This window comes from Ambystoma mexicanum, chromosome 5p (genome assembly GCF_040938575.1).
Source record: "Ambystoma mexicanum isolate Mex_15411 chromosome 5p, UKY_AmexF1_1, whole genome shotgun sequence".
Taxonomy (NCBI): domain Eukaryota; kingdom Metazoa; phylum Chordata; class Amphibia; order Caudata; family Ambystomatidae; genus Ambystoma; species Ambystoma mexicanum.
The window spans coordinates 204,522,775-204,550,534 of record NC_090930.1 but is presented as its reverse complement, the minus strand read 5'-3'; the positions used below and the strand labels follow the sequence as shown (position 1 = coordinate 204,550,534).

The 27,760-nt window shown below is 46.4% G+C and overlaps 1 protein-coding gene across 2 annotated transcripts in view; it reads right to left on the bottom strand.

Moving 5' to 3' along the window:
* Window positions 1-27,760, bottom strand: part of COL4A6 (collagen type IV alpha 6 chain) — an 856,046-nt gene that overhangs the window by 119,110 nt on the left and 709,176 nt on the right. For both annotated transcript variants that reach the window (XM_069612628.1, XM_069612629.1), the window contains 3 exons: window positions 16,597-16,818; window positions 14,936-15,097; window positions 10,846-11,016 (listed from right to left, as the gene is read on the bottom strand). In XM_069612628.1, the coding sequence (XP_069468729.1) occupies window positions 10,846-11,016; window positions 14,936-15,097; window positions 16,597-16,818 (555 nt within the window). The remainder of the gene's footprint in view (window positions 1-10,845; window positions 11,017-14,935; window positions 15,098-16,596; window positions 16,819-27,760) is intronic.

Genomic DNA, 27,760 nt, shown 5'->3' with positions numbered 1-27,760 from the left:
ATGCCGGCAAGTGCATGGAATCCCACTTTTGTGTTGGTTATTTCCTGCTCCGAGCGTGGTAGAGAGATGTAGTCGTCTGCGTGCTTCAGGAGGGCATCGAGCACTTGCAATAGTGTCCGTGAGAACAGTGGCTGAGAAATGCCATGCAACTGTCCGACTGTGTGCTGGTAGGTGCCTGTGGCCAGGAAGTGGAGTACAGACACCACCTTCAGTAGGGGTGGGATGGCGGTTGGGCTATCTATCATGCTGACAAGGTCAGCCTGTGTCATGTCCACAATGGCGGCTATGGTGTCCCGGTCCAGACGGTAGAGGGTGTGGATCTGCTCATCAGTGAGGTTGAACGGATGTGCTCGGAGGCGTTGAATTGCGGGCTGCCTGCGTGGTGGTAGTGGCTGTGCTGGTGGGCCTTGCTGGCCCTGCCTTGGCCTCCTCCTCCTCCGTGCGGCTGGTTGTAGTTGGTGTTCGTCTACTTCTTGGAGTCGGAGCACTTGCAGTGCTATCAGGTCCCCCAGGGCCAACATCGCGAGTCCTGCCGGTAGCATTTCGGTGTGGTTGTGGGAGGAGACTGGCTGTGCAATTTATGTGTTTTCAGGCTGTATGGCCTCCACCTGTGGTGATTGATTCCACCTGTGCAAACTGCTCTCCCCTTTGGCCGAGCACGTCCCGCGCACAACGCTGCAATTCGGGGAATTGTATCTTGCTATTGCAATCATGTATTTGTACCCGATGGCCGTGTAAGATTGGTTGATATGTTCATTCTGCTGTGCTCCCATTGTTTCACATACTATCTGTGCAGTCGCGAACAGACTTGTGAGGGGTCAGTGGGACGTAGTACTCGAGTAACGGTGGGCCCTCATGCATCACTGTACCGAGTTGCAACGACGGGCGGGGCGTCCCATTCGTGGGTGAAGGCAGTTGCCATTTTCACACACAGCCGCACTCGATGGAATAATTAGTGATTTCAAACGGCCACAGATGCCTTTTCGACGTGATGTTGCAAATGAGGAATTCGAAGGGCGGCGCTTTCGGTTTCCAGCTAGCGGCGAGGAGATGCCCACAGGTCTGACTGCAAATGTAACGTTCTATTGTTCTATGTCCTTGAGACAGGGCCCATGGCGAGGGAGCAATGATTGATATGAATAGTTTGGGATGCGCAATAGCTACGTGGGCGATGAGGCCGTCCGTTCCCAAATACATGTTACTTCACAACACTGGAATTACGGGCTGGGGCACTGTGGATTTAGCAGGCTGCATAACGCACAGACTCAATGGATGTTTCTAATGTTATGTGAGTAATTATTCAGGCATTTTGATCCCGGGATGAGGGAATGATGGATGGATGCATGGGCAGGTGATTTGATACAGAGTTTGCCATGTACAGGGCTTCTTGGGATCTATCCGCCTCCCCTACGCTATGTGATGCAGGGCTGCCATAGTGGGACCATCGTCCATCTGGCCTTGTTGAGCCCTCCCTGTCTCGAGGCGCCCTCAGACACTCGTTTGTGATGGTGTTTGCACCTCGATATAGATGGTTATGAGTCGCAAGTGGTTTTGGGGTGGTGATGTTCCTTTGGAGTGGGCTAGCATGCATATGGCTGTGGATTTCGTGTGATCATTGAAGTGAGTTGTTGGTATGTAGTTCTGATGGCCATTCTGTTCTTTTTCTTTTCTTTTGGTTGACAGGTATCTCCTCCCCTTTTGCCACTGCCATCTGTATGCCACTCCTGCAGATGGATTTTACTCCCGACACCTGCTGCTTCGTGTTAATCAGTGGAGCAGCATTACGATCTTATGGGACGATCGCCAATGGGCAACATGCCCTTACGCAGTACTGGTGGCTCGGAGCAACATTTCGGCCTTTCAGCTGGACTAGTGCCTCCCCATTGGGACGGCCCTGCGGTTCTGTGCGCTTCCATGTTGCCTTTTCGTACGTGAATGTGGCTCTGTGTACCATGGGGGAACAGGGCGACACACAGGTAGTGGCTGGTCATTTCTTGCGGAAGCAGCCCACAATGGTGATTAGTGTTTTGGAGTTCATGGCCTGATGGCTGTATGTGCTTGGTGATTTTGATGTGCATAAAATTTCTATTCTGATTTGGCCCGTGTAGCGTTTTTCTTTGCAAGTGATGTGGCATATGCCTATTTGGGGGGCGATGTATTGTGAGGAGATCTGCATTGGGTTCCAGCTTCGGGGTTTAGTTGCGTGGTACTGTGCTGTGCGCGTTTGCCTACGAAGCCCAGTGAGGTCAGGGATGGGGGCTGCCAATATGCCAGTTTGAATGTTGTCATGCTCAGGGGCGGGGGATTGGGTTTTGTGTAGCAGATGCCGGTCAGCCAGGTGGACTGGTTGAATGATGTGGTTTTCGGAATATTGCTGGTCACAGGTGCCTGTGTTTGCGTGCGTTTCTTGGTGGGGGACTGTGGTCATGTCCATTGGGATGGCTTCTGTATTCGTGCCATCTGTGCCCTGCAGCTCCCATTGGCCCCTCTTGTGTTTCTTTTGTTCGTTGGCATGCATGGGTGACTTGTACATTTCAATGGTTGCATTGTGGCTTCATTGCACCTACGGGGAGTTGTACTTTGTGGGCAGGGAGCGGTGTACAGGCACTCAGTGGGGCCGTTTACGGTTGATTCGCGATGCCGTACTTCTCGCCATGGCGGAATGGTACATTCCGCCATGCCTGATGGCGTTAGGTACATGTCCGCTAGGGTCGGAATTGGCGTACCGTTGCACCATGGTGGTGTTTGCGGTTTGGCATGGCGCGCGCGCGCGTGCTTGGTGCAGTTAGCGTTGGCGTTCACTACGGTGTCGCTAATGGCTTCGTACTTTGCGGTGACGGGTCATAGTCGCACCGAGCGCTATTCGATGGCGGTATTGCATTTCCGCCATCGTTTTTCGATTTCCGCCAGGGTCGTAATGAGGGCCAGTAAGTACAAGAATACACTAATTTATGAGGCAATAACTAACGCTAAGCAATGAAAGTCGCAGGTAAGTTGTACTACCAAATCAATACTATACACATGAACAATGGGTGTTCTCCTAACAATCACCAATACTTTACTTTTAAACCAGTCAGTAGTGATTCAATTACGGGGCATGGAAAGCTCTGTGCAGTAAAGTAAGTGAATATACGAAAAAATAGGGAACTATGGGAAACCACAAGCCTGCACAGGCTCTGGGGACTCAAACCTTGCCCCGGAATCAAATCATCAAACTATCAACATACTTGCTTTGAGTGTCACTATCGGGCCATACACAAGGAGGAATTCAAACTCTCATTAAGAACATTGTGTTGCAATTTGTGAATTCAATTTTTAGTATCCCCTATATGGGATTTATTTTTAAAATATGCTACACCATATAAGGGGATGCAAAATCATCAATATGTGCCATACAATCATCAGCAGCTTAGTGTTGTCATGCTTGTACTATAATTCTATGTACACGGAACACTGTGTTTTGAAGTTAGTAGTTGATATAAGAGTTGCCTACTCTTTTTAAATATGGAAACAATTTACCATGTCTACTCTTGGAGTTCTTCATGCAGAACATTCAAAAAAGAAGATCTAGGATTGCCATCCTCTGGTTTAAAGGCCGATCGTATACAAAAATTGCTAGATCACCAAGAATCTAGCATTGTTCCTCTGCCATGAAAGAGTGATGCAGTAGATGCTGGGACGGGTCCCAGCAGTAGCACTAGGGTTGTGGTTACTGCCACTGTTAAGAATGCAGAAGAAGAAGAAGAGGGGTTTTCTCATGTTTCAATGTCAATCTCAGAAGCAGAGGCCTTGTTTGAGCTCAAGAGCGAGAAACTTAGGCTCAGGGAAAATGAGTTGGACTTTAACATGGGTAAGCTGGAGTTTGACAGGATAGACAAACAGAAATACTGGGATCACCAGTTGGATTTGGCCAGACCACAAGGATCTCAGGGCTCCTCCAAAAGTTCGGGGAGTGTTTCTGGATCATCCTCTTATCAAAGATTCCCCAAGGATCTGATCAGTATGTATGATGAGAGAAATGATGCAATTAATTGGCTTACAGCTTTTGAGTATACTTGTGAGGTACACGAAGTAGGTGAGCCTGATAAGATTGCTTGGTTGCTAAGCAGACTACCCCATTCTGGATTCAGTGCTATTATGGATATGTCAAAGGCTGACAGAAAAGACTTTGAGAAATTGAATCAGGTTCTACTCTTAAAGTTTGTGAAGACTCCTGCCCGATACTTAAAGAGGTTTAGAGAGTATAAGAAAAACGATAATAAAACGTGGGTGTATTTTGTGACAGATTGCTTCAAGAATTTGAGTGGCTGGGTAGAAGGCCATAATGTAACCACTTTTGAAGATATGATCAATTTGGTCATGCTGGAACGCATTGTTGCCTCTTGATTCCCTGAGCTTAAGCAGCATTTGGCAGATTCAAAGTAGTTAGCTCCTAAGAAGATGCCATTGCTGCTGATCTTTACGTTTCCCATACAGTGAACCATAGGACATGCATGCTTCTAGTAAGCATAAAGAGAGGAAAAATGAAAAAGAAAAAGATGGTGGATCTACCGATAAAACATCTTCCCATAAGGCCCGCAAAATGTTCCATAAGGGGAATCAGCCACCTGCAGATGGAAGGGAAGTGGGACTAACTATCCCAAGCATGAGTAGACCCTCTAAGAATCCCTATATACAAAGGCTCAGTGGATCTTGTGCAGACTTTGGAGCAAGTGACCAGGTGAAGGGGAGCCCCAAATGTAAGGGTAGGACCTTGGGGGACCACTCTGTGAATCTGGCAAATCCTTATAAAAAGGGAAATGATAATCACAAGGGTATCCTTCTCTTCAGATACCTTGCCCAATGGTGAAGGATCTGAAGTAGATTTAGTTTCCTGGAAACCTGGGAATGCAGCATTGCTGGAGCTTCTGCTCCCATACTGGCCCATACCCAGAAGTATAATATTGAAGATAGTGTACTGGTAGATGGTGTGATTGTGTCTGCTATTAGGAACACTGGGCCCGTCCAACTGTGGTAGATTCCACATTTGTAAACATTACTGCTCTAACACCCAACTTGATTGCGTTTGGCTAGAGTTTGGCCTCTCACCCAACTTCCCAGAAATGCCTGTCATCTTAGCAATCAGAGGTGCAGTGGACAGGACACCTGTCATTGTGAAGTGGAAAGTTCCTGGAAAGGTTCTATCAGAGATCAGACTCCAGGAATTAGGTCCCGAGCGACACTCTGCAGACTCTTCAAGTAATAGGTCTCAAAACCAGGCTGCGTTAGCATAGTCTAAAGGTCAGCCTATGCCAACGGGGAAACCTAAGGCTAAAGGGAAAGAAAACAAAAGGAAGAGGGAAAGAAAATATTCTCCCCACCATACCAACAACTGAGGTTGAGGTAATTGGGTAAATTCATGAACCTGACGAGGAAGAGGGCTTCTCAGAAACTCTCTACTCCTATGAGCCCCTGGACTGTCAAGCTTGCTTTCAGAAGCGGGTGTCTCTAAGAATGGGATTAGTAAGGGTCAACAGAAAAGACATCACTTAAAGACCTATGCAGAAAGGTCTGCTTCGAACTGGAGGATGCGCCTCCTATGAAGCAAAGAACCCAACAGGAAGGTGGGTTACTAGTGTGTAAGTCCACAGAGCCCACTAGCGGAGACCATAAGAGGTTGGCGGATCCTAAGGATGTGAGGCCCTTCCTTCTGCATGAAGTTCCTCTTACAGTTCACCCTGATATCAGTGGTTCCCCATGCAATCCTGCTGGCCCCAGATGAGGGTGCCAGTGGAAAACCACTACTGAAGTCACACTTTCTGTCAGCAATCTGATAAAAGTGGAACAGGGATTCAGAATCCATTAGCACCACTACCAGTAGTGTGTGCACCCTTTGAGGAGATAAAGGCTAACTTTGTTAGTCCTCTGAACTGTTGCACACCCTCAAGCAATAAGATTATCCTAGTGATTGCTGATCATACCACAAGGTATAGTATAGCCAACCCACTGAATCTGGGGACTGCAAAGTCAGTTACTATAGCTTTTCCCAACACTTTTACCAGGAGTAGCATCCTGATGAAGTTGTGCCCGACTCAGGCAGCAGCTTCAAGTTCAGGTCTATTCAGGCCCTTTGGAAGGAAGATGAGGTGACTTATAACATGTCATCCACATATCTCCCACAATCGGTTGGTCTGAGAGAGATTATTTGAAACTCTCCAAAGTATGATTGGAGCTCTTAGCAAGCACCAAAGAAGGCATTGCATACTTGTTTTTGGAAATCATGATACATACAAAGCTGAAAGACTCAGTAAGGTAAACTATTTACTGGACCATGGAAGACAAAGAAAGGTTCCCATAGGGTTTCCTATGAATAGATTGAAAGCTGTGTTCCTTAGTTCCTGGTTACAGAATGGAAAACAGAAAAATCTGAATCCCTCCCTAACCTCTTCCAGGGCAGCCCTTCTTATGGCTTCATTGAGGGTAACCTGGAGTCTCCTCTACCGACTCTACCATGACATGGTGTGGTGAAAACCTTGCTGAGGCAATTTCCCCCTTATTTTTCCTAATTCCAGGCTTAACACCTTGGCGCGAGTATGACCTTTTCACTAGAATTGGTGGACCTTTCAAGTGTAATTCAGACCAAGTAAGATCTTACATTATGATTGAGGTCAACAAAATGTTGGATCTGGGTGATAGAGCCGCCCTCGAGTAGTCCTAGGTCCAGTCCAGTGGTTCTGGTACCAAAAGCAGGATCCTCGGATATGAGATTCTGTGTGGACTACAGAGTTCTAAATGTTGTCACCAAGACAGACGCACATCCACTTCCACGAGCTGATCAGTCAGTGGACCAGCGAGGTGCTTCCAAGTACCTTTGTACCTATGACCTTACTGCAGGGTATCGGCAAATATCCCTGACAGAAAGTGCCAAGGAGAAGACAGCATTCGCAACACCTGAGGGACCTTACCAGTTTAAGATAATGCCCTTTGAATTTAAGAATGCATTTGCCACTTTTTAAAGGTTGGTAAATCATGTCCAGAATGGGTTTCATGATTTATACATGGCATACCTGGATGATATAGATGTTTTCAGCCCTACTTGGGAAGAACACTCAAGACATCTGGGGATTGTGCTGTGGACTCTATAGCAGGCCCACCTGACCATAAACGCTACCAAGTGACAGATTGTTCAGGGTTCAGTGAGGCATGAGGTTGGTGGGGGCAGGATTCAGCCTCTTCCCAGCAAAGTGCAGCTGTACAGGACTGGGCACCCCTTCTAACCAAACACAGGTGAGACCTTGTTTGGGCCTCGCTGGATACTACAGGAACTTTATGGAAGACTATGGCACCAGAGCTGTCCCTGTGACTGCCCTCACTACTCCAATGAAACCTAAGGAAGATGCTTGTCTGAAGAGTGTGAGAAAACCTTCCAAGGCTTGAAGGATTCCCTTTGTCAGGCCTATGTTCTCAGGGCACCTGATTACAGAGACCTTTCATTTTTCAGACAGATGCCTCTGACACTGGGTTAGGTGCAGTCATATCACAGCTAGATGACAAAGGCAGGGAACATCCTATATTTTCACCAGTCACCAGCTTAAGGACAGAGAGCTCAGGTGGTCTACTGTGGAAAAGGAGTGTTTTTCCATTGTGTGGAGCCTTCGGAAGCTGAGACCCTGCCTCTATGGGACTCACTTCACTGTGCAAACAGACCATAGGCCCTTAAAGGGGTTGAGGAGCATGAAGATAGATAATCGTAAGTTTCTCAGGTGGCCCATAAGTGTTCAAGGCTTTGACTTCACCATTGAGCATAGGCCAGGTGTTCAGGATAGCAATGCTGATGGTCTGTCCAGAATGTATAACCAACTGGAACAGGAAACCCATCCAGGGGTGGATTAGATCCCCCTGTCCCTAGTCTGGGGGTGGGGAAGGGGTGAGTGTTAGCAATGTTTTCTCTTTTAGGCATCTTTCCCTCCATATTCTTTGGACCCCCATACATTTTGCTGTTTGTTTTTGACCTGTGATCCTTTACAGTAAAGTGAAGCCTTTTGTGGCCATTTTGCTCATTTGTCATGGGGAAAGTGACTTGTCCTTTAGACTGTATACAGTTTCCCCATAACACATGAGCAAAAAGGGTAGGGAAGTGAAGCTGAAGGCTTCACCTCACTGTAGAAAGTCAGGACAGGTCACAATCAGGAAACTGTTTGGGGGTTCAAAAGCTATGAAGAGGAAGTTGCCTAAAATAGAACACTTTCCTAACAGTGCCTGCTTGGTAAAGGCGGCACTAGGAACTTGGCAAGTCACTCTCTCAAGAAGAATGAATTATTGTGTTACTGTTGTGCCACATAACTTGGCTTAAGTGCTGCTGGTGCAGGTAGGGACACTTAATGCGACTATTGGGGAAAAGGGAATGCAAGGATGCTAGCAAAGACGGTTATAAAATCAATCGAGTCCACTCACCTGGGAGTGCTCAGGGTATATGTCGACCCCTGTTGGGAATTATGTGTTTTCAGGCCTGTATGCAAAATAATTATAGTGTTAAATGCCAGTCGAGTGGTGTGGCCCTGAAGTGGAATTTTAATGTCACTTACCATCTTTATGCACCCTAGTTTAGTGGACCGTTAACAGTGTTACAGCCTAACAGTGGCTGTAACATAAATATTCCTAAAACTTAACAGATTTATCTCTCCTTTCCACCCTTCACTATTGATATGATTCCCACCTACTCAAAGCTAAAAAAAAAATGATTTTGATGGTCTTACCCTTTCACCCTTTCCCATCACCCTTGCCATCTCATTCACCCACATTATTTCACCTCCAGCTCCAGACCCATCCCTCTCTTCTGCTCTGACATACACTGACTTCTTTGTGATTAAACATGCCAACTTATGCTCCTCATTTACTCATTACTACTTCAACTCTTTCTGCCCCTGCATTACCCTCTCCAGTTGCTCCCTCTGTTCCTTCCATCGCTCTGATTCTGAACTTCAGCCTTCTTACTTCGGGCTCACCCCACAACCTCACCCTTTGATCCTCTTCATCTGCTCTTATTCCTGCTATTTATTCTCAACCCATTCTCTATCCCAGCTGTCTTCTCAATTTATCTTTTGCTTCTGCCACTGTTCCTTTCCTTTAAGCCTGCTAAAGATATCCCCCTACTCGGTAGAACTCTTGGTTCTACCTCATCTGTTAATTATTAACCTATCTCTCTCCTTCCTTTTCTCTCCTATTAGCTGGAACTTGTTACTTTTACTAATTTCTCTTCTCACGTAAATCTACATGCCTCTCCGGAGGATAGCTCAGGGGCAACACGCTCACCTTCGAAGCAAGACCACAAGGAGCAACACAGGTTCGATCCCCGGGTCCATGCTTAGAAACCTCTGGGTATTAAGAGCGTTATAAATAACTTATCATATCATACATTCACGGCTTTCTCTTTTACAATCTGCCATCCTTCCCTCTCACACAGCTCAAACAGCTCTACTTTACTCAACATCTTCAACCCTCCTCTATTCACATTCGTCTTGACCTATCTGTGACATTCAACACAGTTGATCATCCTACCCTTCTTTCTGCACTCGCTTCTTTGGGTTTTTCTAGGTCCTTGCTCAAGTTGTTTCTTTCCTATCTTTATGATCATACTTTTTCCTGTCTCCTGGGCTGGTCAAACCCCTTTGACCCGCCCCCTTCAATTTGGTGTTCCCCAGGGCTCTGTAATTGAACCGCTCCTTTTGTCTCTCTACACAATTCCTTTATCAGATGTGTCTGTCACTTCTATTGTGAGGATTTACTGTCTTTTTCTCTTTTACGGACTTTCTCCACTCCACTGTTTCTATCTCCCTCTTAGCTGACCAAACATGACTGTACCAACACTTTCTCCATCTTAATCAGACTAAAACAAAAGTCCTCTTTTTTCCAGCCTCTCTTACCACTCCTCCCCATGGCCTTTTCTTCCCTGCGACGCTCCCTTTTCCCCGCTACTACTGGTAATCCAGGTGTTACCTATGATTCCTCTCTTTCGTTCACACATCTCCAACACTGCTTGTACCTGTCATTTCATTTTATAACATTCACTGTGCTAGTGCCTTCTTTGTTTTCACGCTGGTAAACTTCATCACCGCTTTGCCCATCTTTTCTCGTCTTGACTATAATCCGGCCCTTCTGATCTGCCTTCCTACGTCCCATCTTGCTCCACTCCATGCAGTCTAGAATGCTTCTATTCATCTTATGTTCTCCCTACCCACTTGTGCTTCTATTTCTGCCTCTCTTGCCTCACACTTCCTCCACTCTCCTATTCTTCATCATTTTGTCTGTATTGTGTTTAAATGCCTTCATAGTCTTGCCCCACCTTACGTCGCTGCCCTCATTTCTTTGTACTCTCCTCCCCGCTCTTCAGTCTGAATAATTACATTTTCTATCTGCCCCTAAAACTCCTTGTGCTTCCTCTCGTTTCCATTTATTCTCTTTACTCGTCCGTAACTGTGGAATACCCTTCCTCTTTCTGTTGGCTCCTCCACTTACCGCCATATTATTCGTACCCGATTGAAGACCCACTTGTTAACACACAATTAATGTCCACTTTTCTCATACTCTCTTGATGTATCCCAATGTATCTTCAAATTAATTGTACCGTTTTTCTTTTGGCTGTGCAGAGCTTTGTTGAAAAAGCTTTATAAATTCCAATAAATGCAATAAAAAGTCTTTATGCACCCGAGGTTAGTGAGCCATTAACAGTGTTACAGCCTGAGAGAGGCTGTAACATATCATTATTCCTATAATTTAACACAGGTACTAAAGCATATAATGTGAATTGGGCAGAGTATCACTGTAGATGTATCAAGCTTCTGGGATGCAAGCATAGCTTCAACTCACCCTTAAATCCAGAAAGTCCTGGAAGACCATCACGACCATTTGGTCCAGGGGGACCCTGAGATCCTAACGCACCAGGACGACCTGCACTGCCAGGAGAACCTGGCTGTCCTTTCATACCAGCAGGCCCAGGAGGGCCAGGGTCGCCAGTCAATCCGGTTGGTCCAGGAAAACCTGAAAGTGATTCAAAATAGAACTTAGCATACATAACCTTGGATAGCATCCCACCTGTTTATCAGAACACTTCACCAAGCTCGACTGGTTTGCACGTGTTTGCAATTGAGATGGACATCGAGTTAGGTCACATGCAACCTTGTTACAACAGACAAAGTTTAGAATTGCAAAAGCATTAGTCATCTAACAACAAAATACCTAGACAGAGAGTTACCGCCTACATCACTACAAAGAAACTGGCCACAGTGAAACCCCTTATCATTAGCAGACCATTTTCTGCATGAAGCAGCTTCTAGCTACTGCGGTGGAGGGATGTATCGTTTGTGTGCGTACAATAGGGAATTCATGCAAGTGATCCGGGATCTTGTATGGCTAGAGCACATGCACAGAGAACACATGCCATATGATGGTTAGAAAGGTATGGATTCTGTTAGGATCACCCGCTCTACCACTGAGATTATAGTCACGTACCAAAACCTATACACACTTGTTTTAAAGTAATGACAAATTGGGAAGGAGGCTATGCCTGGGGTACCCAGAGTCACCTTTCACTCCCACTCAGTGGCTTGCTACATTTTTTTTCCTGGGGAGGGGTGACCAATTAGGTTCTTTAGAGAAGAATCTGGGAACCGTGCAGAAGATCATACAAGTGCATCAAAGATCATATTTAAGAAAACCCTTTCCTGCAAATCCATGTGTCAATTACTTTGAATGGAACAAGTTATAGAAAATGGACTGCTGATTAATCCGATATCATGCAACATTTAAAAATGATTTAGGGATGAAAGACAGTGGGCCTCATTATGGGGTCGGTGGTAAAACCCTCTGGTAGGCGGCGGGCTACCGCCGACCCCGTAACACTGTTTCCACCACCTGATATCCCAGTTACACCGGTATATCATGACCAGCGGCGGAATGGTTCTTTGCCATTCCGTTTTCATGGCAATGGGAAACCTGAAGCACCGGCACCGTCACTAATGGTGCCAGTGCTTCAGGGAGAAGCCTGCCGGTAAGGGCCTGAACTCCCAGCAGCTCAGGCCTGCCTGGAGTTCCGTGCCCCTACCGGCAGACTCACAGTTTGGCAGTTGGGAAAGGGTGCCGGTACGTTGCAACCAGTACCCTTATTTCCGAACCGACAAACATATAATGAAGCCCAGTGTACCACCGTTTCCACTTGTGATCAATTTGTGATACAAGTGTCCGTTTGTAGCTAAAATTATTAAAAAGAGACCTTAGTGTTTTGATTCTAGTAAGATATATACTTTGTTCAGATAAAATAATAGTCGTGTTAGTTATATACTCAGAAGGAAAATTAATTTAAAATGAGTAGATTTCGAAAAATATCCTCGAGTAATGCCAGGGCGTATTGTCCAAGTAATACAAGGGGATATACTGCACTGGCCATGGCATAACACTTGCATTCAAATTAAACCTCAGAAATATTGATTTTATGTTCCATCTTTCCCTGACAGGATTGATCATGAATTCCTTGTCACCGAATAAGGTGTTTACAGCTTAGAAAATCTAATTTCAAGACTTGTAGATGTGCATGAATTAATGGACCATTACGCAAAACACTTTTGGAAGGGAATGTAAACTTTTGGTGGTGTTATTTGTATAAAGTAAACCAATTGCAATATAACATGCTAGTATAACTGTACTTCTTAAGTCTGTGCATGATTGTGAAGATGGCTCCTTCCTGTTGGCTGCATTACAATAAGGGGTGTCACCGGCAGTCAACACAATCCTTGTAGCATCAAAAGCTAGGCTGTTAGTCCATAGGCTTTTATGCCACAGTGCATTTTCTCACCTTGACAGCCTATGTGATGAACCCAAAATCAAACAGTGTGACATCAGACATGGAGAGTTGATGGTAAATGGGATAGAGGCATGGTGAAGGAAAAATAGACAGCAACATGTGATAGCGGAAAACACAAATTCAGGAAACAGGAAGTTAATGGCTTAGACTAGATGTAACATACGATGCTCATCAGAGGCCAGTGTCCAGTTATTGTCAACTTTCAGAAGCTCTGGTTTTAGAAAACAGACTTATAAAACAAGATGGAAGCGCACGCCATGGTAAACACTACTATGTACAGTCGGATCTTGAAGTTTGAAGTAACAATTCAAAATTTATTTCATATACTGTAAAAATAATTTAGATTTCTTATAAAATGGTTAACATACAAGAATTCATCACATCAGTGAAAGTGTTATGATGAAGATAAAATCAACACCAGGTGTGGCCCCGCCCCCAGACGTTCGCAGAGGTGAACGTATGCATAAGCTACAAATGTGACAAGTGTCCTGTACACAGCTAGTTTAAACATTAGGGATTACCGCCATAAAGAGTACAATAGGTTGTGCCAAACAAGTAGTGCCTAAAGGTAGAGAGCACATACAAGCTTAGGAAAGGTTGCAGCATAACCAGATAGGGTTACACAAGTAGCATAGACATGAGCATAGGTAGGGGCAGGTTGCTGAATACATGAGCAGGGATAACGTATGGCAGCATGCAACGCACAAGACACAGAGAACATTAACATGGCGGAGAGTGAACCAGGGTACCACTATTTTAGACAGAACTGTGAAAGGTCTTTATTCTGAAATACCGAATGCTGACGTCAAACTGCTTTGCACGCAATCCCAAGCCTGTCGATGTTCAGACATCTAGTTCAGTAAGGGGGCCCTGACAGGGAATCAAAACCACATTCTCCAGAAGCACACAGCATGCAACCTTAAAGTTCATTCGTTTCTATTGGTAGCAGTGAGAAAATACAGACAGCTTTTAATCTCCAGGTGCAAGAGGCTACTGGGCCAAACAGCCTCCTAATAAACAAACACACAGAGCATCAAATATGGGTTAGAATAGAGAAAAATGCAACAAATAGATGAAAATGAGGTCTGAAGTAGTGGTACCACGTGATCGGAACAATTACCATTTAGAACAATGACCACTTATTCTTGGCTCTACTAGACAGTGCACTTGCTATTATTGTGGTGCAGCCAGACACAGGCACAGCGTCAAGGCCACAAGCAAATTGGCAGATGAAGGTCTCAGGCCTGCGAATAGGAAGAGAGTCGCGGTCTTCAAAGTGAATCACAGCAGTCCACCCATCTCTTTCCCCACCACGCATTCTGGAATTGCATTAAAGTGTCAAAGGTCGGATGAGCAAACCGCCGGCCAATTAGGATTGTGTCCGCCAGTTTGGCCACCGCAGCATGGTGCCAGCCACTAAGGTAGCAGAATATAGCGTAAATACTTTTAGAAGGCTGACCTTAGGCAGAGCCTTTAGTTAAAGAATATCCAATAGTAGTAGCTGTCATGTATAGGATGTACAGGTACTATATTCTCTAAACCAATGTTAGATGTTTTCTTAACACTAACGACAACGTCATGTGTGACGTATTGTGGACTTAAAAGCTTGTGTTTTACAATGCAACATTGAGAATGCCTTTTTTGTGTTTTCCCGGCTGAATCATGTTTGAATACAGCTGGGTGTTCTAGTGCACTTGTATCTACTCAATTTTCTTGAGTTTGTTTCTTTATTGATTGAGACCACCTTAACAAAAGGTTAAATGGCGCAAACACGAATAGATGAAGAAAAAGTATTAAAGTGATTTACAACAAGTCGGGTGGTTAAAACACAACCAACATGACATGCAGAGATGAAAAATGTAATTGCATATATCGACAACATGCTAGCTGAATTAATTCTGCAATTAAGGACCCATGTCGGGACTTTAGGCAGAAAAGAAACAATAACCCAGGCCAAATTTCAGCCCAACATATACCTTGTTTTACAATGATTGTTGAACTTGAACATCTTCTATGATTTAGGGGCCCACTCCGAGTGCCAAACGGAACAATGCTGAAAACAAAATGTGATTTCTTCATTAAATAACTTTTAGCCCCTACCTGGAGATCCTGGAAAACCAACTCCTCCAGGTGGTCCTTGCTTTCCTTTAATGCCGAACTCCCCACTAAGTCCAGGTGGTCCTCTTGAACCAGGAATTCCAGGGTAACCTGATGTTCCACGCTCACCTTTGGCACCCATTAAGCCTGGCCTCCCGTCAAAACCTAAGAAAAGAACAATTGGAATTCTGCTGATGAAAGCCTGATGGGAAAATCATAGGTGCATGCTGGGATACTTGGGAAATAAGCTGCAATATGTTTTGCAGATCATTTGGAGGGTAGCAAAATGAAAGGGCTGCCCATCTCAAACCGTTTCCAATCCTCTACTTGTGATGTTCAGCTGTTAAATTGTAAAAGAGATGAACACAGTATGCATGGCTGCGCATTGTTGAAATCAGTTCTGTTCAGTATATTTGGCCCAATGTTTAACCATCTGTAATTTCAAGACATTTATAGAAAGAAATTTTAAAAATAAGTAAAATGACAAGCAATAAACACTTCCCTCATGTTAGTTTGTTTCCACAGGAGCCTATTCACTCCACTGTTAGCATTGGACTCACTGTAACCCTTAGATCTTCTTCATTTTCCCCTCTGTGATTTAGGATATGGTATGAATGCTGTACGCAGACACCTGCCTATTCCAGGGAGCTGTAGGACTTCACCTCACAATTGCCGAACCTGAGGCGCCTCACTACCAGGAAGTCAGCAGGGGCACAATGGACAGATACACCCAAGGCCAATCAAGATCTTCACTGACAGCTCCCAGCGCTAAAACGCTCACATTCTATCTTCCACCCACGGTACACATACCAACTATGCCACCGATAAATGGCAATTAAAGACCCCTTTCAAAGCACAACACTGCTACAATCAACACATATATCACAGGCTCAACCAACACATACTCACACTAGGCCACACAAGGCTCCCTTCTGGACACAGATATGTCAAGTGCTGTGGACACAAATCACCTTGAAAGAGACCAACACACTTAGCCTGAGTACTTCCAAACTGCAAGCGTCAACACAAAAGCAAACCTATGCTGCCTTTTCCCTCTCTCCTTACTAGCCAGACCCAGCCCCCCTCTCTTTCAGATCCGACCAAAGCACCAAGCAACCATGCAATTGGCAGCTGAGTGGTATAAAACCTAATACGGTAACATAACATTCAAGATCCAGACAATGGGCAAAAATACACTTACTCCCGTCTTACTTTCATGACAAACTCAAACCCATCACCCACACAAACACCAGACAAGACAGTCAACACCTTCTACACATCCCACTCTACAAACTCACATGCACACAAAAATGAGCATTTACACACTGGGCACCCAGGGCATGGAACACCCTACCTCTCCACATATGCATCCTCCATCACCACTTTCAGAAAGAGCCTCAAAACAAACCTGTTCCCCCACACATAGCCTTACCCTCCTCCACTGCTATCACTTGTCCATCCCAATTTTCCTATCCTTTCCTGAAAACATTTTGTAACTTATTTTTTACCTCCCACCTTTTCAATATTTGAACTACGCAAGGCGCTACGAGACCCTCTGGGTAGGGCCAGCGCTAAACAAAAAAAAAATCAAATAAATAAATAAATACACAAATTCGCTGTTTTACATAAAACACACACCCACCACTGGAGAGGACGGTGCCTACCTTTAGTGCCTGGAAATCCCGGATCTCCTGGTATCCCTTTCTCTCCGGGGCATCCCTCTTGTCCTGGAATACCAGGAGCTCCTCGTTCTGCACCCAAGGCATCCCCAGGTGGTCCCACAGTACCCGGAGGTCCACGAACTCCCATTTTCCCAGGTACACCATCTCTTCCATCTTTTCCTGGTGCTCCTTGAGGACCCAGATCACCACGGGGACCAGTGAACCCTTTCAAGAGAAGACATTGCAGAATTCAGACTCAAAGAAGGCAATACAAGTGAGGCATGCAATCCAGTATTTCTTTGTGGGTTGGGTGAATGTTGGCTTGTTAGGGAATTTTACTAAATTCCACATGTGGTAGGACTGTATAAGACTCACTCTTAGTTGTACATGGCTCCAACTCTTATGTTGGGATTGAACTACCCAAAAGGTGTGCTAGCTAGTGTTGAGCAGCCAGGCTTAGTCTAGGAGGGAGAAGGGCTGTTGGTAAGTACAAAGAGCTCAGGGCACACCTATAGTCAAGAATACACGTATACACTGTAGTTTTATAAAAAATATGGTTAATTATTATAAAAACGAAGGCAACTAACACAATATTAGAATCACAGATAAGTTAACTTATTCACATTCATACAGTAAGACATTTAAGCATTACTCAAGGCAATAGTAAACTTTAGAGGAATACAGGTAAGTAGTCAGAGTAGTAAATCAATTCTTTAACCAACATTCAGGTAATGCCACAATGATACTGGTAAGTAACTTTTAGGCAGCCTATACTTTACAATGCCCAGCCCTATGAGAGAATCTAAGTCAGTTGGGACATTGGGTGATCAGTGCCTGTGGGTGGGTGGGAGACCAAAGAAAGGCAAACACTGCCAATACTCAGGATGCCCTCAATGCTCAATGGGAAAATTGCACAACTGCAAAGCAAAATAAGTAATAAACTTGTCACCTTTTCTGAAGCTCTAACTCCCATCCACAATGTCTGTACACAAGCCACATCCACCCATTCGAGTTCCAACCCACTTCAGCATCTGATCTCGGCATCATCATCAAAGGTCTCAAAACTTCACGATACAAAGGCGACATCTGCCCAGCCTCCCTCGTAAAAGACTGCACAGAACAGTTGCTTTCACTCATCACAGCCATCATCAACTCTTCCTTTGCTTCCGGCCCTGTGCTCAACTCTCTCAAACAGTCATGGCTCTCAAAAAACCTACTTTAGACCCAGCAACCCCTACCAACTACAGGCCCATCGCCACCGCCCCGTTCCTTCTGAAAATCATTGACAAGGTTGCCTACCTTCAAATCCAAGACTTCCTGGAAAAGCACAACATCCCGAGCCCGCGCCAATCTAGCTTCCGCCCTAAACATGGAACAAAGACAGCCCTCTTACACCTCAAAAACCAACTTGACGAGACCATGGATGCTGGTAACCTCTTTCTTTCCACTCCTCGACCTCTCAACTGCCTTTGACCTTGTCGACCACCAAACCCTCTGTCACCACCTCACTTCCTCTGCACACTTCTCTAACGAGGTAGCTAAATGGATCTCAGCATTCCTAACCAACAGAACCTCCAGGGTCTTCACTGGCGAGACGGCCACACTCCCCACTGCTATCCCCTGTGGTGTCCTAAAGGCTCCTGTGTCTCACCAACCCTCTAAAATATTTACACAAAGCCCCTATTTAACCACCTCGACTAGTTGGGCATCACCTACATGGAATTGTGCTGATGATACCCAAATCCTTATCCCCCTCTGCGGAAACCACACACAAGACACCCTCAAAGTAAACACCATCTACGAAATCATTCAAATCTGGATGGGCTCACACAGCCTATGTCTGAATGACGAAAAAACAGTTACTACTCATCGGACTCATCTAGCCAAACTTGACGTAACTGTCTGCCACTTGATCCCTGTCGCCACATCGGTAAAAACACTAGGGGCCTCATTACGAGGTATGCCGGTAGCCATGCCGCTATTGGCGGCATGGCTGCCGGCAAAACCGCATCCGTGTCCGTGTCCTCGGAATGAGGACTTACCGGACCATTCCGAATTCGGATGGCCCAGTAATTCCTCACTCGAGGACACGGACACGGTTCAGCCCCATTCCCATTTCAGCCCCCATAGGGCTGAATGGGAATGGGAGAGGGAGTAAACAACGGGCCATTACGAGATGGCCCGTTGTTTGCTCCCTCTTCCCCTCGCGGGACCTGGTATGCACGCCTGGTTTTCCCAGGCGTGCTTAACGTGTCCCGCGAGGGGACCTCGTAATGTGGCGGAACGGGTTGAACGGCGCCGCAGCCTTTTACGGCGCGGTTTAACCCGTTCCACCAAGGTCGTAATGAGGCCCTAGGTGTCTACCTAGATGCATCTCTTACCATGACACGCCATGTGAATCATGTTGCCTCCATTTCAGTCTATTCTACAAAGGTCCCAGCTTGTAAACCATAGATCTCCTCGGACAACTGCCTTACCATCGCACGGGCACTCATCCTGTCTAAATTAGACTACTGCAACACACTTCTCTGCAGCACCTCAGAAAAAAACCTGTCCAAGCTACAAATAATTCAAAACAATACTCTCCATGACACACTTGACCTGAGGAAGCACAACCATATCTCGGAGGCAAAAAGATCAGCCCACTGGCTCCCTGTCCGAGAGAGAATCACATTCAAAATGCTCACCATCACTCACAGATGTTTGTTCAACAATGCGCCTTTGTACCTCTCCCGCGAGTTCAAGAGACACGTGCCCGCCAGACCCATCCGATCTGCCCACAACTGATTCCTCAACATACCGAGATTCAAGTGGAAAAGAGCTGTCGCCTCCAGCTTCCTGGTTTGCTCTGCCACTATTTGGAACAATCTCCCCTTCCCACTACGACAACAGCCTTCCTTCCACCTATTTAGGAAAAAAACTGAAAACTCACCTGTTTAACTAACCCCTTCCCCTTTTCAGACCTTTCCTGTTTTTACTTGATACCTGCTCTCACTGTCTGTAACAGTGCCTAGTAGCCCACAGTTATGCGCGCTTCTATAAACGCAAAAATAAATAAATAAATAAAGCTGTCAAAATAGCGGGAATCTTCAACGTTGCAAGTAAGGAAAATGTTTAGATTAAAGATGGTTCAGGGAGGTCAGGTAGACCCCCTGAAGGATTGTAACCTAAAGAACCACTGTCCTTAGCCCTGGGAGAACACAGTTGCGTTGTCCACCCCAATGTGTCTCAGAAAGCTCAGGAGGAGTCCAATTTAAGACAGCAAGCACTCAGGTGAGTACCTAGGAGCGGGACAGTACCTTTTCATGAAGAAAGAAGACAATGTCATTGGAGGGTCCCCAAGTGAGGCGACAGCAGCTCCTGTTCGGATTCTTGGCCTGGAGGCTGAAGAAGGAACTGTTGGTGGGAGCAGACGTTCACTTTCGTTGGAAGGGAGACCCAGCAGACGATGTTCACGATACTGTCTTGTTGGGACTCGACATAGGCTTTGGTTCAGTGATGGTTATCACATGGCAGGCTTCTCTCTATTTCTCGGTCCCCGACTTGGAAGGGGAGCTGTCTCAAGGCGGGAAAGAGTCACTGTAGGTCCAACAGGATGCCCCCAAGGTCCCAGACGAAACCGCGCTTCAGGAGACGATGCACAGAAGATTGGCCCTGGGTATCAGGGAATTGCAGACAAGGTTGGTCCCGGCTCTTTGAGGGATGACTCAAAATGTAGCTGGTCTCGAGTCCGGGGAAGGAAGTTGTGCGGTCTGGATTTTCCCTGTCGATCAGAAGAGAAGGTTGGAGCAGCAGTGGCCACTCAGCAGTCACTGGCAGTCGCTGTAGGTGACTGCAGACGTCCTTTTTCTTCTTCCTCTGATTCTTCGTTCAATGGGTCGACATTCTCGTTCTGCTCCAGGATCCTCACCTTTATGTAGGAACCCAGCCAATCAGCAGTCAAGCCACATTTACATTTTGGGTGGTGACTGTCCCAAAGCCAGCCTCCCAGTCAGAACAGGATTCAGTCAGACACACTGGAGGACAAAGACCTGCAGAGGTTTGGTGAACTCTGAGCTTCCTGTCCTCTCAGACACATTGGTGCCCTTGAGCTGGCTTTCCAATGGGGGCCTGGCAAAGACAAAAAGAGTGAGCGGGACATACCCCACCCAGTTTAACAGAAGAAGGCTCAAGAAAGGACAAGCCATCAAGTGTTGGTGAAAAAAGAAAAATCAGACACCATTTTAGTACAATGGTGAACCATGTGTCCCTTACTGCAGCTGTGAAAGCAGCCTGCGTGCAAGTTTTGCTAAACATTGGTAGAAATGATCCACTGCCAGCAGCCACTCAGATGAAAGAAATGACGGTGCCACCATAGGAAAAAATGCTGATAACAGCAGATCCGTCCCCATGATGCCAGAAACACTGGCACCGGTAACACTGGCACTGGAAACAGCATAATTGCAGGAACTGGAAGTTGCACGGTGGCCATTTTGGAAAACACAATCCAATTTAAATCGGGCATTTCCTGTTGCCACCCATACCTGGAAGCACTGCCAGGATGTCTGTAAGCAACAAAAGTAGGCTTCCTAAAGTCCAGCTCAGGAAGCCCTGCTTTCTGAGGCAGAATTGACTGCCCTGACTGACCACATGGTGGACAACCCCGAGATGCTATTTGGCCGGGACAACCGCAGCACCAGCCAGTGCTGCAAGTCAGCCATATGGCTGGAGGTGGCCAGTAGAGTTACAGCCGTGGGGTCCATCTCCAGAACCTCAAGGGACTGCTGCAAGAGGTGGGATGACTTGCAGCTGTGGGTGCTCAACCTGCTGGCAGCCCATTGCCGCGAGACAATGGCAACAGGAGGCGGCACGGTTTCCCCATCAGACTCATGTCCTGTGTAGAACGATGCAGCTCTATTATGCATTTGGAGGGCATCAAGGAAGTTGGATGTGCAGAGGCCGGAGCAGGGACTCTAGGGAATGGCGGTGAGTACAACAATCCACACCAAAATGCCCTGCACCACACAAAAAGTGCACACACAACAGTCCAGGAAAATGTGCCCAAGGAAAGGGGCAGTAGGTGTGACATCAACATCTAAAGTCCCTGTGTACACATAGATGACAGGGGCCTGGCCCAATGTAAGCCATGCAATAGCATCGTACCCAACAAGCATCCATGCACATGCACACTTGCTACGTGCACCATGACATGACTCGACAGTTAGCACAAAGGCCCATGCACACACAACAACAAGTCACTGTGCCATGAGTCCAACCAAAATGGACGGACACATACATGCACGCTTCAGTGCACAATCCACCCCCACACATCTTGACCAGGCCAGGTAACATGCAATGTTCAACTAGTGCAATGCAAGTGCATCAATGTCACACACAGGCATCTAACTGCTTTGTTTTCTCACCCTAACAGACTCATCCACTGACAGCAACAGCGCTGGTCCGTCCGCAGGCCATGCAAGACCCAGTTGGGCTGCCCAACGGCCCACACGTACCACAGCTGTGCCTACGGCAGCTCCACAGGCCCAGCCAGCTGCCCAATATCAGCAGCCAGCACCTCAAGGCCAAACAGCTCCCCAGGAACTGCAGCCTGCTCCCCAAGCCCAGCCAGCTGCCCACGAACAACAGTCAGCACCCCAAGCACAGCCAGCTGCCCAGGAACAGCAGCCTGCTCCACAAGCCCATTTAGTGGCACAACCTTGGCGGCCATCTAGAGCGCCCAACAGCATCAGGTCCCCACATACCACGGCACCACCTCAGATGAGGCTGAGGCAGCAGATTTAGGGCAATATACTGACAACACACCACAGCGCTCCACCTATCCCTCCCCAACCTTCAGTTCCTCCACGGCCCACCACCAATGCCGTCCATCAATTAGATGGAGGCCCGCCACGAAGAGATGGTCGGAATCCAACACCAGCAGCTGGCAGAGGGCCAGCTACTTTGGGAGGCAATACAGTTGAATGGCTGGTACTGTGCCTGCGCCCTGGGCCGTACCACTTCTGTCCTCATACTCTTGCCTCAGAGGGTCTGCGAGGGGAATGAGGGTGTGTCCTCTTGCAGAGTCAGTGGTACCATCCCCGCGGGCAAACCAGAAGGGCGTGGGCACTCAGGGCTCAGACCACACCTCCAGCACAGCCCCCTGTGCAAGCTCAATGCAGAGCAGCCCTAGGCACTCCTCATAAAAGCATACTGTTACGCCTGCCCGTGGCAAGGGTCCTTCTATGAAGAGGCACAGAGAGTGAAACTGTGGACTCGGACAAGCCTCAATTCATTGTTAGGTTGTATGCATATCCCCATGGTGTGGTCTGGTCATACACTGACATGTATCATCGCAGCATGAGGGCTCACATGCACAGTAGGCACAGTATACTGTGAGACAGGCATGGTATCAAGAGAGACACAGTATCAAAGTATTCATTTTAAAACCTTTATTTATTAAGGTTCCTGAGCTGAGTTGATGTAATGCCTGACTGGCCCTACCTCTAAAGGGATGGTTCCCTTAACTGATGTTTCTAATGGCCGTCGCTGTCTTATAGTCCAAAATAAAAGTCTCTGTCTAAACCTCAGCTTGCCCTCACTCTTTACAAAAATGTGATATGAAGTCTTTTAAAAAGGAAAAGAAATAGTGGTTCAACAAAAAGTGGGAAACCAAAGTTGGTTTCAGGTGGTCTTCCCACCAGGTGCTATTTGGTCAGTGTCACAAGAATTAGTTTAATCAAAAGGGCTGTTCGTAAGACCTTCTCCACAGGTCCCTTAAAGTTAAGTTCCTTGGGGTTCCCTTCCCCAAGCTTCAACTTATTTAAGTTTCAAACGCCACAAAAGTAATCAAGCTCAGTTCCTCTTGAAGTTTCTCAGGGTTCCCTTCCCCACGCTTCAATCCTTACAACACTATAGGGAAAACCAATAAATCTCCAACTTGTGTGGGCCTCTCAGGGTTTCCTTCCCCAAGCTCAGGCCTCTTCCAGCTTTCGTACACAAAGTAATCTTTATCAGGTTCCACTTTGCTTTCCTCAATAGGCCTCTCAGGGTTCCCTTCCCCAAGCTCAGGCCTCTTCCAGCTTTGAACACAAAACAAAATATTTCACACTTTTGGTTTCTCAGCGTGCCCTTCCCCAAGCTTAGGCCCCTCTAGTTCCAAACACAAGTTCAGCTGGTCAGGATGTGCCTTTTCCTTGTGTACACATTTTCTTACATACAATCCTCTCATGGGGTAGAATCAGAGGCTTTCGAAAATGCCAGGCACTTTGCTTTTTCTCAGCACAAACACTCTGATCCTTTACCCCTCTCTTTGTTTCTTACTTTTGCTTCCCTTTGCACTTTTTTATCTTCAGGTGCTTCCTGCACCACTTTCATGTATTCCTTTCCCTTTGTCGTGCACACATGCACTGCCCTTTATTCCTTCTCTCTGTTGTGCCTCTTGCACACTTCTTTCACTCTTCCGTGCACACCTGCTCTTGTTTCCTTCTTTTGGGGTCGCTCGCACCCTTTCCTCTTTCTCTGAACTTTACTTTTACTTCTGCGCTGCTAATGTATCTTTTCTTCCTTCTTTGCCACTAGTGTGCTTTCTCCTTCTTTCTTACTTTGTTTCTTAAAAACAAAGTAAGAAAGTCCTTCTTGCTTCCTGCTACGTGCCGCTTTACAAATCTTGCTTTTTCCTCCCTTTCCTGTTCAAGCCACCCACACGCTCCCGTGTTTCTCTCTCTCATGTAAAACCCACTGGGTAGTGTAGCGCTGGTGAACAGACTCTCAGGGATTCTTTGGGTCGAGGTCAGGGTCTCACCACATGTCCCTCAGATACCCTTGGGCCCCGCACACGGCCCAAGGGAACCAGCAATTGCACGGACACTGCCAGCAGGGTCCCAGCTGCCTCGCTCCGGCTCTCAGGAGACACGGCTCCCCAGCCATGCTGCAGCCCTTCGCAAACCCCTGTGCCAGCGCCGCGGCACGCCACTCTCCTCCGGATCCTTCTTCCTGCAGCTTCCAGCTTCGAGGCGTCTCTGGTCCAATATGCCTCCCCAGCTCGCTCACCCATCTGTTCAAGACCACACCTTTTATAGTGAAAAGACCAGTCAAGTGGAGTCAGGTGTGACTGGTCACTATTAAACGCCTGACCCTGCCTGACTCTATTAGTGGGTCAACTTGAGTTTTTTCTAGGGTAGGTTGCCCTTATTTTCCCCATGTTATTCCTATGGGTAATCTTTACTGATCTTAGATGCCTCCTCCACGTCTCAGTATTTATTGGAAATGGGGAGGGGGAGATGGGGTTGACATTTATAGGCTATATTAATATAAGAGATAGGGGAAGACCCCCTGGCCATGGTTTGGTAGTCAAAAGGTGACTCTCTATGTATTAAAGGAATAGTGCGCTCAAAATAATTATTGCCTAAAAAGATGGCCAATAATCAAAAATATATCTAAACATTTTTTTTTTTTTTAAAAAGTCCCTATGTAAAGTATTGAGCAAATAAAGCTCAAACTTAAAAATGGGAAGCACTAGGAGGCATCCATTTTGTAAAATGGGTGCCTCCTCTGCTTGCCCTTGCAGCACTAATGAAGCAAAAGCCAGCCAGCTGTAATAAACAAAAGCTACCACTGGGTGGCTTTTGCTTCATTGGTGCCGGAGGACGGAGACCAGAGACTGCAGGCAGGAAAGCTGCATCTGGGTAAGTGCATATTTCTTTTTTTTAAAATAAGCACTAGCTGTGTTCAAGTTTTCAAGGCTGGAGGAGCCCGGAAAACTGCAGCTTTTAAAACATTATATTTATGTTTGCGTTAGCTTCAGCTTGGTGCCCCCTGGGCTCCAAGCTGAAGCTACCGCAAACATAAATACAATGTTGTTGTATTTAAAAATGCTGCAGTTTTCTTTCTACGCTTCTCGCGCTCCTCCGAGCCGGAGGAGCCTGAAAAACTTAGAAAGAAAAACCGCTGCGTTTTTTAAAACAACGCATTGTGTTCTGCCTGCCATGGCTATCCGTTTGAGTCTCCTGGAGCCTGGGAAAAGTGAAAGCTGCTACAGGCAGAAACATAACGCCGGTGTGTTTTGAAATGCTGCAGTGTTTCTCACTACAGCGGCTTTTGCGTGGAGTCTCCTGGGCTACCCCAACCCTGAGGGAGTCCAGGAGACTCCAAGCGAAAGCCGCAGCAGTGAGAAATACAACATTGTATTTGTAAATGCTGCAGTATTTACAAATAGAACGACGTCGTTATTCTGACTGCAGCGGTTTTCACTTGGAGTCTCCTGGACTCCCTCAGGGTTGAGGGAGCCCATGAGACTCCACGCGAAAGCCACCGCAGTCCGAATAAAAACGTTGTTGTATTTATGATTTCCGTGGTTTTCCAAACACGGCAATCACAAATACAACATTGCTGTGCTCACGGCAATCACAAATACAACATTGCTGTGCCTCTGCTTTTTGCCTTGATTTTACGTTTTCTGTGCTTCCCTGGGCTTGGGGAGCACCGAAAACGTAAAATGAAAGTGAAGGCAGCCTCCTCAGTTCTGCTCTGGCTGCAGTAAGCAAAAGCTCCGAGTAGGGGGCTTTTGCTGCTTATTTAGTGCCGCCAGGGCAGAGCTGAGGAGGCTGCCTGAAATGGCAAAATGGATGCTCCCAAGTAAATGCTTTGAGTCTCGTTTGCTCAAAGTTTTTACATAGGAACTTTCATTAAAAATATGTTTAAACTATGTTTTAGACTATTGCCCATCGTTTTAGCCAATAATTTTTTTGAGCGCACTATTCCTTTAAATTACTCTTTGTGTTACCCAACCGAACATGCGAGCACGGGCCTGTATAACACTTTCCATGATCTGAACTGGGGAAAGGCAAAGAAGCGTTGGAATTGAGATTATATTTTTGTTTTAGCTTTCTTTCCTCTTTCCCCGTGGTTGCTCTGGGATAATCGGTTGGTCTCTCTCTTCGGTTAGGGATAATTGGACCTGCATAACCCATCATCTGGGATATCTTCACCTATCATCCCGTTGGAATAGTGTGTCTCTTCTAGGGTATTGTTTTGAGGGCAACCCCGGTCTCTCCTACCCAGGTGATCCTCCCTTGCTTGTCCACCCCCATGGTTTTAGGAAAGATTTCTCTAAGTTCAATTTTCCCTTCATATTTTGGACCCCCCCCAAACTTTTTTCTTTTGTTTGACTGACCTAACCTGACTTTTTCCAGTGGAGCCCAGCCTTCAGCTGAACTCCCCTGGGCTTTATTCTAATTTGTTACAGGAAAACCGACACTTCCTTCAGATTGTCAGTACTGGAAAACAATCTTTAGATGCCAATATTCCCTCTAATTACGTGCCAATCACCACGGTCCCATTTTTGCTGAAGATCCTGGATAGGGTTGCAAACTTGCAAATCCAAGAATACTTAGAGTCTAATCAGCTTGTGGGGACTATACAATCTGGCTTTAGACCTCAACATAGGACCGAAACGGCCCTGATTGACCTAAAAAGCCAGATTGACGAACTCAAAGACCAAGGAAGACTTGCAATCCTGCTCCTTCTGGACTTATTGGCTGCTTTCGAGTAGTCTGTGATCACCTCGCCACAGCAGCCCACTTCTCCCAGATGGCAATCACTTGGATTGAATCTTTCCTAAACAACAGGACCATGTGAGTCTTCTCACCGTCTGCATCAGCTGACCCCATACCTATCTCTTGTGGAGTGCCTCAGGGTTTGTGTGTGTCCCCCACCCTGTATAATATCTTCACAAAGCCACTGTTTGATAAACTGGGCCGTCTGGGTGTCACCTACACGAATTACACTGATGACACACAGATCCTCCTCTCTCTAACAGGCATCTATGACACTGATGTTCGGCTTGTGAACGATATTAATCTAATCATTCAGGCATGGATAGCCACCCATGGCCTCTGCCTGAATGATGATAAAAAAGAACTGCTGCTGGTAGGCTCTCCAGCCAACCTAAACAAGGTCGGCCCAAACGATGTCACCTTCACTATAGATGGGAATAACATCCTAGTGGCCAAAGAAGTAAAAACACTAGGTTTTTACCTGGATGCCTCATGTAACCTACGTAAACAAGTGAACATGACTGCCTCTGCCACCGCCTATACGGGCAAACTAATAAGGGCCTGCAGACCATTGCTCTCAACAGAAAGCTGCCTCATCCTTGCCAGAGCACTCATATTGTCCAAACTGGACTATT